This window comes from Marmota flaviventris, chromosome 15, assembly GCF_047511675.1.
Source record: "Marmota flaviventris isolate mMarFla1 chromosome 15, mMarFla1.hap1, whole genome shotgun sequence".
Taxonomy (NCBI): domain Eukaryota; kingdom Metazoa; phylum Chordata; class Mammalia; order Rodentia; family Sciuridae; genus Marmota; species Marmota flaviventris.
The window spans coordinates 36651750-36664457 of record NC_092512.1 but is presented as its reverse complement, the minus strand read 5'-3'; the positions used below and the strand labels follow the sequence as shown (position 1 = coordinate 36664457).

The following is a 12708-nucleotide window of genomic DNA, read 5'->3' as shown; positions in this document are numbered from 1 at the left end:
ATACATAAAAATCTATATTTCTTTTCTGAAGTTGTAACTTAACATCTATTGATACTAAACACCGGCAGATCTGTTGATATGGGGCAGTTCGGCCATGGGAAATCAGCGCAGACTGCTTGATCCTCCCACAGCACTTCAGTGGGAAGGCCTGCACTTCTCTAAATACATGAGCACATTTCCCACTGCAGTTACCAGTTAAATGTGTTCAAATGTCCTGTCACATCAGCAGGTAGTCTTGCAAACCAATGAAGAGCTGATAAACCTTCTTCTCCCAAAGTCTTTAATTACCAAAGAAAGAAAGAAAGCCTTGATCTGAAGCAGCAGCAACTCAGTTATTCTCTATTATTTTCTTTTTTTCCCTATGAACCAGTTACTAATTTTTTAAAATTTTTTATTTGTTTTAATTAGTTATACATGACAGTAGAATGCATTTGTATATTTTTATACATATATAAATGGTATATAATTTCTCATTTTTCTGAGTATACATATTGTAGAATCACCTTGGTCATATAGTCACATACCTACATAGAGTAATAATGTCTGTTTCATTCTACTATCTTTCTTATCCCTACATCCCCTGCCTTCCCCTCTTTTCACTTCCCTCTACCTAATCTAAGGTAATACTATTCTTTTTTTTTTTTTTTTTGGCATTACAATTCTTTATGCACATACACACCACAATTTTTGCATCTCTGTTTGTATATAAAGTATGTTGACACTCAATTCAAGTCTTCATACATGTACTTTGTATAATGATGTCCATCACATTTTCCACATTTCTTAATGAATTAATAAACATTTCTTAATGAATTAATTAAGAATTCCTTAAAGAATTCATTTCTTAATTCTTCCTACTTGGGCTTGATATCTTCCAAATAAACATTAAACTGGTGATGTTTAAAGGTACCATCAAGAAGAAAACTACGTTACAATCAATTCCTCCATTACATCATCCCATGAACCCGACTGCTGAATTTGCAACACAGATTTTCTGCTGAATGATGCAATGGAAGGTAGGAACAGTTCTTCAGAACTGAATACACTCTTGGAACCTATTTTTTTTTCATGTATTCCAGGTGTGCCGTCTGTGGAAATGAAGTCAACTTTTCCATTTTTAGTCCAAACTTCTCAAATTTCTTACTGAAAGTTGGCTAGGTAAAATAGTTTATGCATGCTTGCTAAATATGGTAGGTTATAATTTTTGGCTTATTTTCTACACCCTCAAATCAAATGAATTACAATTTCTTCACCACTCTAAAAGATGTTTAAGGTATACAAAGATCTTATGAACTATTTCCTCAGAGGTAAAGATGTTATCTAGTAGAAAGAATCAGAAGAGACTCAAGTGGAGAAAATGGCATTTGAAATATACTTTAAATAACTTTAAATTCTATATTTTTTAAAGAAAGCATGCCTTTGAATTTTTTAAAAATATCTTTATTTTTTATTTTTATGTGGTGCTGAGAATCGAACCCAGTGCCTCAGGCATGCCAGGCAAGCACGCTACCACTTGAGCCACATCCCCAGCCCTAAATTCTATATTTAGAAATATAAATATAAGAGGCAATGCAGAGCACAGAATGAAATTACACAAACAAAGAAGAAAGGCCAGAAAGCAAAACTTAAGGTAGTTTTTTCTGGGGAATGGAGGCAAGAATCAAACTGGGAAGGAGCTTGAAGGAACTTTCTAGAATTGTGGTAGTGCTCTATATATTGATTGGAGTTTGGATTACACAGGTATATTCATTTGACAAAATTCATCAAATGATCCAAAATTTTTGCATGTCAGAGTATATAAATTTTACATCGACAAAAAAATCAAACTAATATTGAAGCACAGTTCGTGATATTCACACTGAGGTGTTTGGAGGTGAAGCATACCAATCACTAACTTATTTTAAAAATAAGTGAGGTTGAAGGATTGCTGGCAGGCAGACAAAAGGACAGAAAATGCACATGTTGCAAAATAATCATTGTGAAATCCTGATAAGTCTATCAGTGTTCATTACACAATTCTTTTTTTGGCGGGGAGGGGAGGTTCTGAGGATTGAACTAGAGGGCACTTGACCACTGAGCCACATCCCCAGTTCTATTTTTTGTATTTTATTTAAAGACAGGGTCTCACTTAGTTGCTTAGTGCCCCACTATTGCTGAGGCTGGCTTTGAACTTGTGATCCTCCTGCCTCAGCCTCTTGAGCTACTGGGATTACATGTGCGCCACCACGCCCAGCTATACAATTCTTTTCTTATATGTTCCAAAGAAGATGATATACACTCAATCAACAAATATATAAAAACAATGTTCATCATCACTAGCAACTGGAGAAATGCAAATCAAAACTACTCTAAGATTTCATCTCACTCCAGTCAGAATGGCAGCTATTAAGAATATAAACAATAATTGTTGGCGAGGATGTGGGGAAAAAGGTACATTCATGCACTGCTGGTGGGACTGCAAATTGGTGCAACCAATATGGAAAGCAGTATGGAGATTCCTTGGAAAACTTGGAATAGAATACCATTTGACCCAGCTATCCCTCTCTTCCTGGTCTATACCCAAAGGACTTAAAAACAGCATACTACAGGCACACAGCCACATCAATGTTTATAGCAGCACAATTCACAATAGCTAAACTGTGGAGCCAACCTAGATGCCTTTCAGTAGATGAATGGATAAAAAAAATGTGGCATATATACACAATGGAATATTACTCATCAATAAAAGAGAACAAAATCATGGCATTTGCAGGAAATGGTTGGCATTGAAGAAGATAATGCTAAGTGAAGTTAGCCAATTCCAAAAAAACAAATGCTGAATATTTTCTCTGATATAAGAAAGTTGATTCATAGTGGGGTAGGGAGGGGGAGCTTGGGAGGAATAGATGAATTCTGGATTGGGCAGAGGGGTGGGAGGGAAAGAGAGGGGGCAGGGGATTAGAAATGATGGTGGAATGTGATGAACATCATTATCCAAAGTACACGTATGAAGACACGAATTGGTGGGAATATACTTTGTATAAAACCAGAGATATAAAAAAAAAATTGTGCTCTATATGTGTAATATGAATTGTAATGCATTCCACTGTCATATGTAAATTTTAAAAATTAATAAAAATTTATCATAATAGAATGCTGTGGGCGGTAGTTATATATAAGGAAACAAAACCAAATTTCTTTGCACTTTATGGACAGCCATCTTAACTTCCTGTGTACTAAATGACATCCTAAATTACTGTCATTACCTCTAGAATAAATTCCTGGTTATCTGAGCATCTTTGGACCACTACTCTGGGATGCTATCCACAAAAGATAGACACCTGAGACCTCTGTTTCACCCTCTTCTCCATAACCAGTCAGATGCGCTTTCCTAACCCTCCTTAACCACACTAACCTATGGGTCAGTCTCCCGTAGGTTACATACTTCATTTAATACAAAGAGCCCACTGTCCCAATCTTTTCTGGATAATCCATTCATCATATGGCTTGTGATGAGTGCAATCTGGCTCCTGCTCATCTGTCCAAACTTACCGCATACTAACATGCTCCAGTCTCAGCAATTTTCATAGTTCAGTACTTTGACACATTCTGATTATTTTGTCTGGAGAGTTTTGTTCTCCCCTGCTCACTGCCTACCTTTTTTCTTTCCACAAGGTCTGGAATAGTGGTAATCTGTGTTTTCCCTATAAAATCATTTATCGCTTCATTCTATAATTATCTGTGTACATGTCTCACCCACTGGAACTTGTGAACTTCCAGAAGAAAAAGTCTGTTTCTTACTCATTTTTAAAACTCCCAAATGCCCTTAGATAGTAATGCTTAAAACATTCCTGTTGAATAAATATTCAAATAATCACACTGAGGATATGAAACCTGAAAAGACCAACAACCTAACAAAGAATCTAAGAAAACAATACTAATAAAATAATAAGAGATGTTGTCAGAAGAGAAAGCAAGGTAAATAAAGAATGCAAGGTGGGGGCATGTATGAGGCACTGGGTTCAATTCTCAGCACCACATATAAATAAATAAAATAAAGTCCATTGACAACTGAAAAAGAAAGAAACTGCAAAATTTATAGATTATAAGTATGAATATATAATATATAAGGTAGCATATCTCTGGAAAACAAATGATTGAATCTAATGAACAGTTCTATGCTTTGGGGATGAAGAGGCCATATTAAGGATAAAATATTTTACAGGCATCCGTGACAGTATTGTACTGTTAGATCCACTGATTGATTGAGACAATTAGTATGAAAAAACAATACTATCTATACAGGAGCACAGAACCAAAAAAGCACTATTTGAATGAAATCTTAGAAGTTTATTTGTCTCACAAAATCATAGGCAGTTCAGGGCAGGCAGCATGGCTGCCAAATATCATGAATATTAGAGTTTAAAAAGTTCAGCTTCCAACATGTGGTACCTATACACAATGGAATATTACTCGGCCATAAAAAAGAATGAAATTATGGCGTTTTTTTGGTAAATGGATGGAACTGGAGACTATCATACTAACTGAAATGAGCCAAAAAACAACAACAAAAAAACAACAACAGCCAAATGTTGTTCTCTCTGATATGCAGATGCTGACTCATAATGGTGGGGGGGGGGCGGGTTCACCATACTGGACGGGGTGGAGTGGGTGGAAGGGAAGGGGAGATGGTAATGGGAAATACAGTAGAATAAATTGGACATAAATTTCCTATGCTCATATATGAATTCATGACCAGTGTAACTTCATATCATGTACAACACAAAAGTGGGACTTTATATTCCATGTGTGTATGTCAAAATACATTCTACTGTCATGTTTATCTAAAAAGAACAAATTAAAAATTCTTTTAAAAAAAGAAAATAATTCAGTTTCAAATTGTGGCTTATCTAGTTACTAACTATGTGACCTGGGATTGGTTATCTGATCTCCGTAAACATCAACTTTCCAGAAGTAGAACGCAACATTTCTGTGTACATTCTACTGACCAGAATTTAGTTACATAACCACATTTGGCTGCAGGGGAAGCTAGAAAATGTAACCTTTATTCTGGAGAGTAAAGAGTCTAGTACCTATTATGAAAAATGAAAAAAAAAAATGGGGTAAGGGAGCTACAAATCTCTGCCACACTCTTTGTCTAAAACTAGACAGTTTATGGATGAGAACAACACTTTCACACTTCAGAAAAAGAAAGGTAAATGTATGTTCAAGGCAGGGTAGTTATTTGATTGTAGAGGATGCTTGATTGAGCATGTGAGCTTAAGGATCTAGTCACAAACTGGTCTCAATGGAAAGCTTCCCTGAGCTCCAAGGCAGTCTGGATGATGTTAGGTTGGAAAGGTTTCATGGAGGAGATGATCTGGGCCTGGAAGAATGTGCAAGATTGTGAAATGGATGGGAAAGGGCAACTGAGACCAAACTCAACAGCAAAGGCGGGAGCCAAGCAGGGTAGTTTGGCTGGACCAGAAGGCATGTGGAAGTACTTTACAAACCCCAAACAGGATGAATGTCATCTTTATCACAAGAGAAATATTGGGAGGTAAGGTTAAAGAAGGTTAAACAGTTATAGAAAAGTTTGAATGCTAAAGGCATTTGACATTCTGGCTCCCCCAGTTATTAAACGTGTAGCCAAAGTTCACCCCTGTGAACTTCAACTTCCTCATCTGTGAAATGTGGGTCATAATAAGCAGATAATAAGGTTGTGTAACATGGTAATTTTTTTAAAAGAGCTAAGAGCAATCTGGTAGCTAGGGTCAGAGGATGGAAAAAAGAAAAATCTAAAGGTAGAGCAAAGCAGTAGCTGGTCACCAGTACAGTTCATGAACAGGAGTTTGCATTTTATGCTTTAGACAAAGAAAAACTGGAGTTGGCAAAGGGACTATTGAAGACAGGGATATCAGTTAGGACCACTGCCAAGGTCCAGGCCAGGGATAAAGGCCTGAAATAAGACAGTAGCCATCAGGATGGAAAAAAAGATCTAGCTATGAAAGAAACTTGGTGAATGATTACAGGCAGGGGAGGAAGAAAGGCTCTTGTTTGAGTGACTGAATGACCAGGACCCCCATTAACCAAAATAAGAAAAAGAGAAGGAAAAAGAATTGGGAATCAGGAAGAGAGATAAAAGTTCTGTTGAGGTGATGTAGGGACACCCAGATGATGCCCAATAGCACTGGCTATACAGAAGTGGCATCAAAAGCGGTATCTACGCTAGAGGTATGAGACTTGAAAGTGCCAAAAAAAAAAAAAAAAAAGGAGCTCATGCAGAGAAATCCTGAAGAATAAAAAATCCTGAAGAAGGCCAATACTTTCATGAGAAAAGAAAAAGAGAAGCTAGAAAGAAGGAATAAATGAAAGATTAAAGAACTGGGAGACAGTGGTGTTAAAGAAGCCAAGGGGGTGGGCTAATAGATTCTTCAAGCTGTGCAAACTGGGTCAAATGCCTGAAATAGCGAACTGCTCAAACATCAAGGGGTATGTTACTGAGTGCTCTTCAGAGAGCTTGTGCTGGAATCCTAGAAGAAAGGATCAGCTGGCTCCAGAAATGTTCACCTCCTACTGGAACAAAGAGCAGTTCAGGCTTAAGGCCTGAAGAAGCTTTAAATTTTTTCCCCACTAAACAGAACTCTGCCAACATGGCCAGAAGATGGGAGGAATATCTGACTAACTCTGTACCTCTACCTTGGTGTATGTGTAGGGTGGGGGTGGGGGTTCCTCTGCCTCTCTCCCTTTCTCTGTCTCAACAGCAAAGATCTGTAAAGGTCAAAGTGGAAGCTGCCAACCCAGGAAGACAGCCCTCCCTCCTCTCTAGTTCTTATCCCTCTAGGACTGCAATCATTCATGCTTGTTGAATAAAAAGCCAAAAGCAAATATGATAATCAGCCAACAAGAGAAATAAGTGCTGGAGGACATAAGCAAATAACAGAAGTGGTTAGAGCTCTTGGATTCAGAGTCAGACCTTAGTAAGAATTAGGCTTTGCTATTTCCTACCCGTGTGTAATTTGGGGCAAGTCCCTTAAATATACAATAGGAAATACAGACGAACCCATACTGAAGATAGCATGTGTCTAAATGATGATGTGTATAATTTGGCAAAATACTTATTATTACTCAACTTCTCCAGAAGTCTGAACTAAGAATAATAGCTAAAAAATTTGAAAAGGAATTATAAATTAATCACTATCAGTCAATGCTACTTACTAATGTTTACTGCAACCAGGAACTGTGCGTCACATCACAACAAAACCATGGAAATAAACCCTACCTCTCACGGAGACGCTAAAGAGTTCAGAGAAATTAAGTGAGATCATTTATGTGAAAGAACTTTAATAATGATCAAAATTCATCAGACGAAGTAATTGGCTCCTTCTAAAGAATATAAGAAGGTCTTGTACCCAGTTTTCACCACTGTTACTAAATCAAAGCTTCTACTAGGAAAAAAGGAAAAGCACACAGCTTTCATCTATGATACAATATCTCATATTGGGGGAAAAAAAGCAAAAATAAATAGCCCCTTTAAAATTTACTTACAAATTCTTCTTCTGTAATATCTGGTGGCTCTGAAACAAGATAAAATATTACATTATCTCACTCAAATCTGATTTCCTCTTAGAGTAAATGAAATAATCGGAGACAGCGCCCAGCCCTACTTTATACATGGGTAAGCTCTGTAAAATTTTGGCCCTCTGTTCATTCTCTGCACATGGATTGAATTTTAAGTTGGAATTCAAGGTGGAAGTGGGGAGGCCAGGCCTCTGGAATCCAGCTTGGTCACTAATTCACTGTGACCCTGGAGTTAACCTTCCTCCACGGAGGCCTCCGTTACTCCAGCTGCAAAATGGAGAGTTAAGCAAGATAAAGCAACTCGGTGCCAATGTAAACGGGGGAGGAGGTGAATTTCCTAATAAAAGCAATGCGAGGGCGGTGAAGCCAGATTTCCGACCGTCAGGAAGAGGGGACGCCTGGGCGAGCAGTAACCTCCAGCGTCCTGCGCGAGGCGCGGCCCGGCTCCGCGTCTGGCCCCAGGGCGAGCCGCGCACCTACCCGCGGTGAGCCGCTTCTTCGGCATGCCGCCGCGCGCGCCGTCGGGGCCCGCTGCAAGGTGCCCGGTCCCGCCAGAGCCGTCTGCTGGGGAGCGACGCCGGCCTGCGCGCGTGTCCCCGCCGCGCCGGGTTGCTATGGCGCGAGACAATGCGGCCGCCGCACGCCGCGCTGCCCCGGCTCCTGCCTCTGGGCAGCCCCCCGGGAGCGGGCCCTGGAGAGCTGTCGCCCTTAAAAGACGCTTGGAGCCGGCGGGTTGCCGTGGAGACCCGGGCTCAGACCGGGGCTCGCTCAGCAGGACCCCGCCCGCCCCGTCCAGGGAACTGCGAAGTCCCCGACTAACGACAGGCCGGCTGGTCCTGAACCAAGGAGGACGCAGGCGTCTTGATGGAGCAGAAGGCGTTCAGCACACAACATCTGTAGAAAAAAATTAAATACCCACCGGCTTTGGGAACCAGATCCTTCCCCGCACCTTTTCTCCAGTTAGGGCTGCTGCACTTTCCAGTTTTCTAAGTTTTAAAAATTACCCGAGGAAGGCTGGGGATATAGCTCAGTTGGTAGAGTGCTTGCTTTGCATGCACAAGGCCCTGGGTTCAATCTCAGCACCAATATATATATATATATATATATATATATATATATATATATATATATATATATATATATATATAAACAACTATACACAGCAATGTATCCAATGCAAATGTCCAAAAAGAAACACATCTTCCACATCATCTTCAAAGTCATCTTCTAACAAAAACCTAATGACTGCTGCATGGTACCTTCACCTACCAGTTGGTTTCTCAAACCAGAAACCTAAGAGTTTCCCCCTAAATTTTTCCTTCCAAACCCCATATTCAGTCAAGCATTGGGTCCTGCCAATTCTAAAAGTGTTTCTGCAATCTAGAATCTCCTCTCCATTCTCACTAGCAACCACAGCCTTAGTGCAGGCTCCCATCTGGACTATTGTAAAAACTTCCTCACTTGTTTCCCTTCCAGCCTTTGCTTCCAGTGGAGTTCCCCTTAAATCCATTCTCCATGCTGAAAGCAATATCATCTATCTGAATACCAATCTGACTTACTTAAAACCTTCAGTGGCTCCACATTTGCTTTCTCAGTGTGGAGGACACTCAAGGTTGGGCAGGGGCCAGCAGGTATGCAAATACTTAAGCAAGGAGTTAGACAATTGGTGCTCACATTCCAAGGAAGCTAACACCTGCCCAGTTATATTTATTGCTTTTTCAATATGACATAGGAAAAGACAAAAGTAAAATAAACTATTGTCTCAGCCAGACAAAATCAGAGGGTGAGATGAAATCAAGAGGGAGTAGAAGAGAGCAGAGGTAAGAAGAGGTGTGGGGAGAATAATCACAGGTCCTAAACAGGAGAGTTTGAATAGAGAAATGTCCTGGTTTTACTTTTATGTGGGTGCTGTCTAGAGGATGTAGACAGCACAAGTAGAGGCAGGTAAGAGTGGATAGAGGCTCAGAGCAGGCAACACAGGTTTAGGAGTCCCTCTGCCAACTCCAGTTTTTCTGTCTAAAGCATAAAATGCATACATTTTTCAAGGGGAGCTCAGAGAAGTATCTGAGCAGTTGAATGGGGGAAAGGAAGAGAGTAGCTGAGAATGACTCCAAGGTTTTCAGCCTGAACAGCCAGAAGGCCAGAGCAGCCATCGACTGAGGGAGGGAATGCTATGACGGACCTTGTTGAGAGGAGTTTAAGTCTATTGGCCATCCAAATGAAGATTTTGAGTTTGCAATTGACACTGGAACTCAGAATTTGATGGCACATAAATGGACTTTGTAGGAGTTTGCCTATGGACTTCCTGTTTCTGCCACAAAAGAAAACTTTTGGCTTTTTCTTTACCAGATGAAATTTTCTTGTTCCTCAAGACTCAGCTTGGGGGGTCATCTCCTTCAGTGTTGTCTCATTGGCTTCTCTTCTTGCTCCTCTGTACTTGGAACCCCATTTTATAACTATATTGATATTAAAATCACTGCAAGAAGAAGGTGCATTCCCAGCCCCTAGTATCACTACCAGTGAGTATGATTCTGGGGGTGAAGAGAGATTCATCTTATTTTAATCTCCTCCTCTCTGCACCACACCCACTACTAAATATCACCACTCAGTAGGTACTTGTTGAAATGAACTTCTTCTCTATTTCCTCTCCATGGCATTATACACTATGCTCTGTTCACAGATGAGCTTTTTTTTTTTTCCTGTCTCAGGTAGCCATAATGATAATAATCTGTTTTAACAATAACAGCAGCTAATGCACTACTTTCTCACTAAGAGCACCTAACAAGAGCCTGATTAGTGCTGTTCTTCTCAATTTACAATTTTGGAAACTAACACTTAGATAATTTATAGAAAGACACAATTTGAAAATATTGAAGTCACAAATTGATTCTATTCCCTGAATCCAAGTTCTTTGCTCTTTGGCCACTGTCTTATATGGGCTTTGTCCCTGAAAATAATCTCACAAGATTAAAAACCAGCATAAGAACTCAAAGACAATAATTTGACAATAACTTGACCCAAATACCTACATTATAACCTCTTCTAATGTTTTGGTGATTTTTTTTTGGTAACAGTTTTATTGATATATAATTCACATATCCAGTGCACCCATTTAAAGTAGGTTCAGAGTTGTGAAACCATCACTATAAATTTAGAATATTTCATCACTTCAAACACACACTATAACTTTTCAGAATCCCTTTATTCTCCCTTCCCTAACGACCATTAATCTACCTTCTCTCTATATATTGCCTATTCTGGACATTTCATATAAATGAAGTCACACCACATGTGGTCTTTTGCGTCTGGCTTCCTTCACTTAGCATAATGTCTTCCAGTTCATTTACTATTGTAGTATGGGATCAGTACTCCCTTTTTATGACTTAATAATATTCCAATGTATGGTTATATCACATTTTGTCCATTCACTGATCAATGAAAATTTTGGTTTCTACCTTTTGACAATTATGAACAATGAGGCTATGAACATTCGTGTGCAAATTTTGTGTGTACATATATTTTCATTTCTCTTAGGTTTCTATCTGCTCAGGGGCGGACAGCCTGGTTTCCAAATTGGCTGTACCAATTTACATTTCCATGAGCAGTGGATGCAGGTTCTGACTTCACATTCTGGCTGACATTTTTCACCTGACATTTTTATCTCTGACATTTTCAATGTGGCCATCCTCTTGGGTATGATGCAGTATCTCTTTGTGGTTTTTATTTGCATTTCCCTGATGTCTGGATTCGATTTACTTTGAGTTCTGTCTATTTACTTTCATATTCTTTCTCTGTACTCTCTCCCCAGATGGTAAACACTAGGTAGTTTTACCAAAAGTCATTTTTTCCTACAACTAGTGTATATCATTGTTGAAACCAAAGGTTTTAATGGAAACTCTACCTACATAAGTGGAATCAAATTTCTGTTTATTATCTTCTGATTCTATACATGTAGTCAGCAAATTTGAAAAGCAAAATTGAAGTCTGCCTTATTTACAGATCTTGTATACTTGAAATTCAACTTTAGGGAACCCTGGAGAGCATCTCAGACAGTCTCCCCCAAGTCATCTAAAATTGTGACATAGTCAGAAGCCAGTGTAACTGGGGAATAGAACAGAAGCAGCACCATGTTAAGCTTCTAGAGAGAAAAATGATAGCTTTGAGTCACATATCAAACACTGATCTTCTGAATGGCAAGGATTAATTTATATTAGGGCTACTTTATGTACCGTGTTCAGGGTAAGAAAGTATATCTGCTCAGGGTAAGAAATCTCAGGAATTTATTTCTTTTTAATATTTAATTTTTAGTTGTAGTTGGACACAATATCTTATTTATTTGTATGTGGTGCTCAGGATCAAACCCAGGGCCTCACATGTGCCAGGCAAGTACTCCACCGCTGAGCCACAATCCCAGCCCTCAGGGATTTATTTAATGATTCTCCTAATTACTGCTGGAGAGACTAAATAGAATGTGTAGATTAAAGATCTCCTTGACAATCAAGAGCATATTTTGAGGCATCCAACACTCTGTTTAATGACAGTACCAGTTCTTCCTTGGGTTTGGCATGGTAGCTTGTTTCAACTTAAGGCTTGTTCTCAACTTTTCTGAGTGTGAAGAAGAATAGCACCAAAGGATGGAACTCATGTTAATTTCACTTTTCAGTGATAATGGGATATTTATCAAGGCCAAAAGTCTTAATATGCAACTGGACAATAGCATCTTAAGATATATGAGAGTGAACTCTGACCTATGACCTCTGTAGCAACCAGCCTTGGAAGTCAAACCACAACCTTTGTAGTAATAGGCTCAGAATGGTCAGGACTGGGTCAGTGACTGCCAGCTTCCCTAAGTTTGCAGCCACTTCCAATCAGGACCAATCAGAGAAAGCCAGTTCCTTCTCCAAACAATCACACAGGCCGCCCACTGGATTCCATTTAACACCCCCTCCCCACATAACAACATCTGGGCAGAGTGGACCTGGCCATCCTTTTTCTTTTCTTGCTGTTAAATCTTCCCCTCTCCCTGCTTATCTTCCAGCCTCTGAAAAATACAAATGATCCCAGCTGATTCCCCTGTTATAGCAACCATAGAATAAATAGTTTGTTTGTTCTCATTTGGGTTGTCTTCATTTATTTTCAAACAGCTAA

At 39.4% G+C, this 12708-nt stretch overlaps 1 protein-coding gene across 1 annotated transcript in view; it reads right to left on the bottom strand.

The window, feature by feature from the left end:
- Nucleotides 1-3536, bottom strand: part of Rgs22 (regulator of G protein signaling 22) — a 122809-nt gene extending 119273 nt beyond the window's left edge. The window contains 1 exon segment of the mRNA XM_027946900.2: nucleotides 3532-3536. Within this exon segment, the coding sequence (XP_027802701.1) occupies nucleotides 3532-3536 (5 nt within the window).
- Between the last annotated feature and the right edge of the window lie 9172 nt (nucleotides 3537-12708).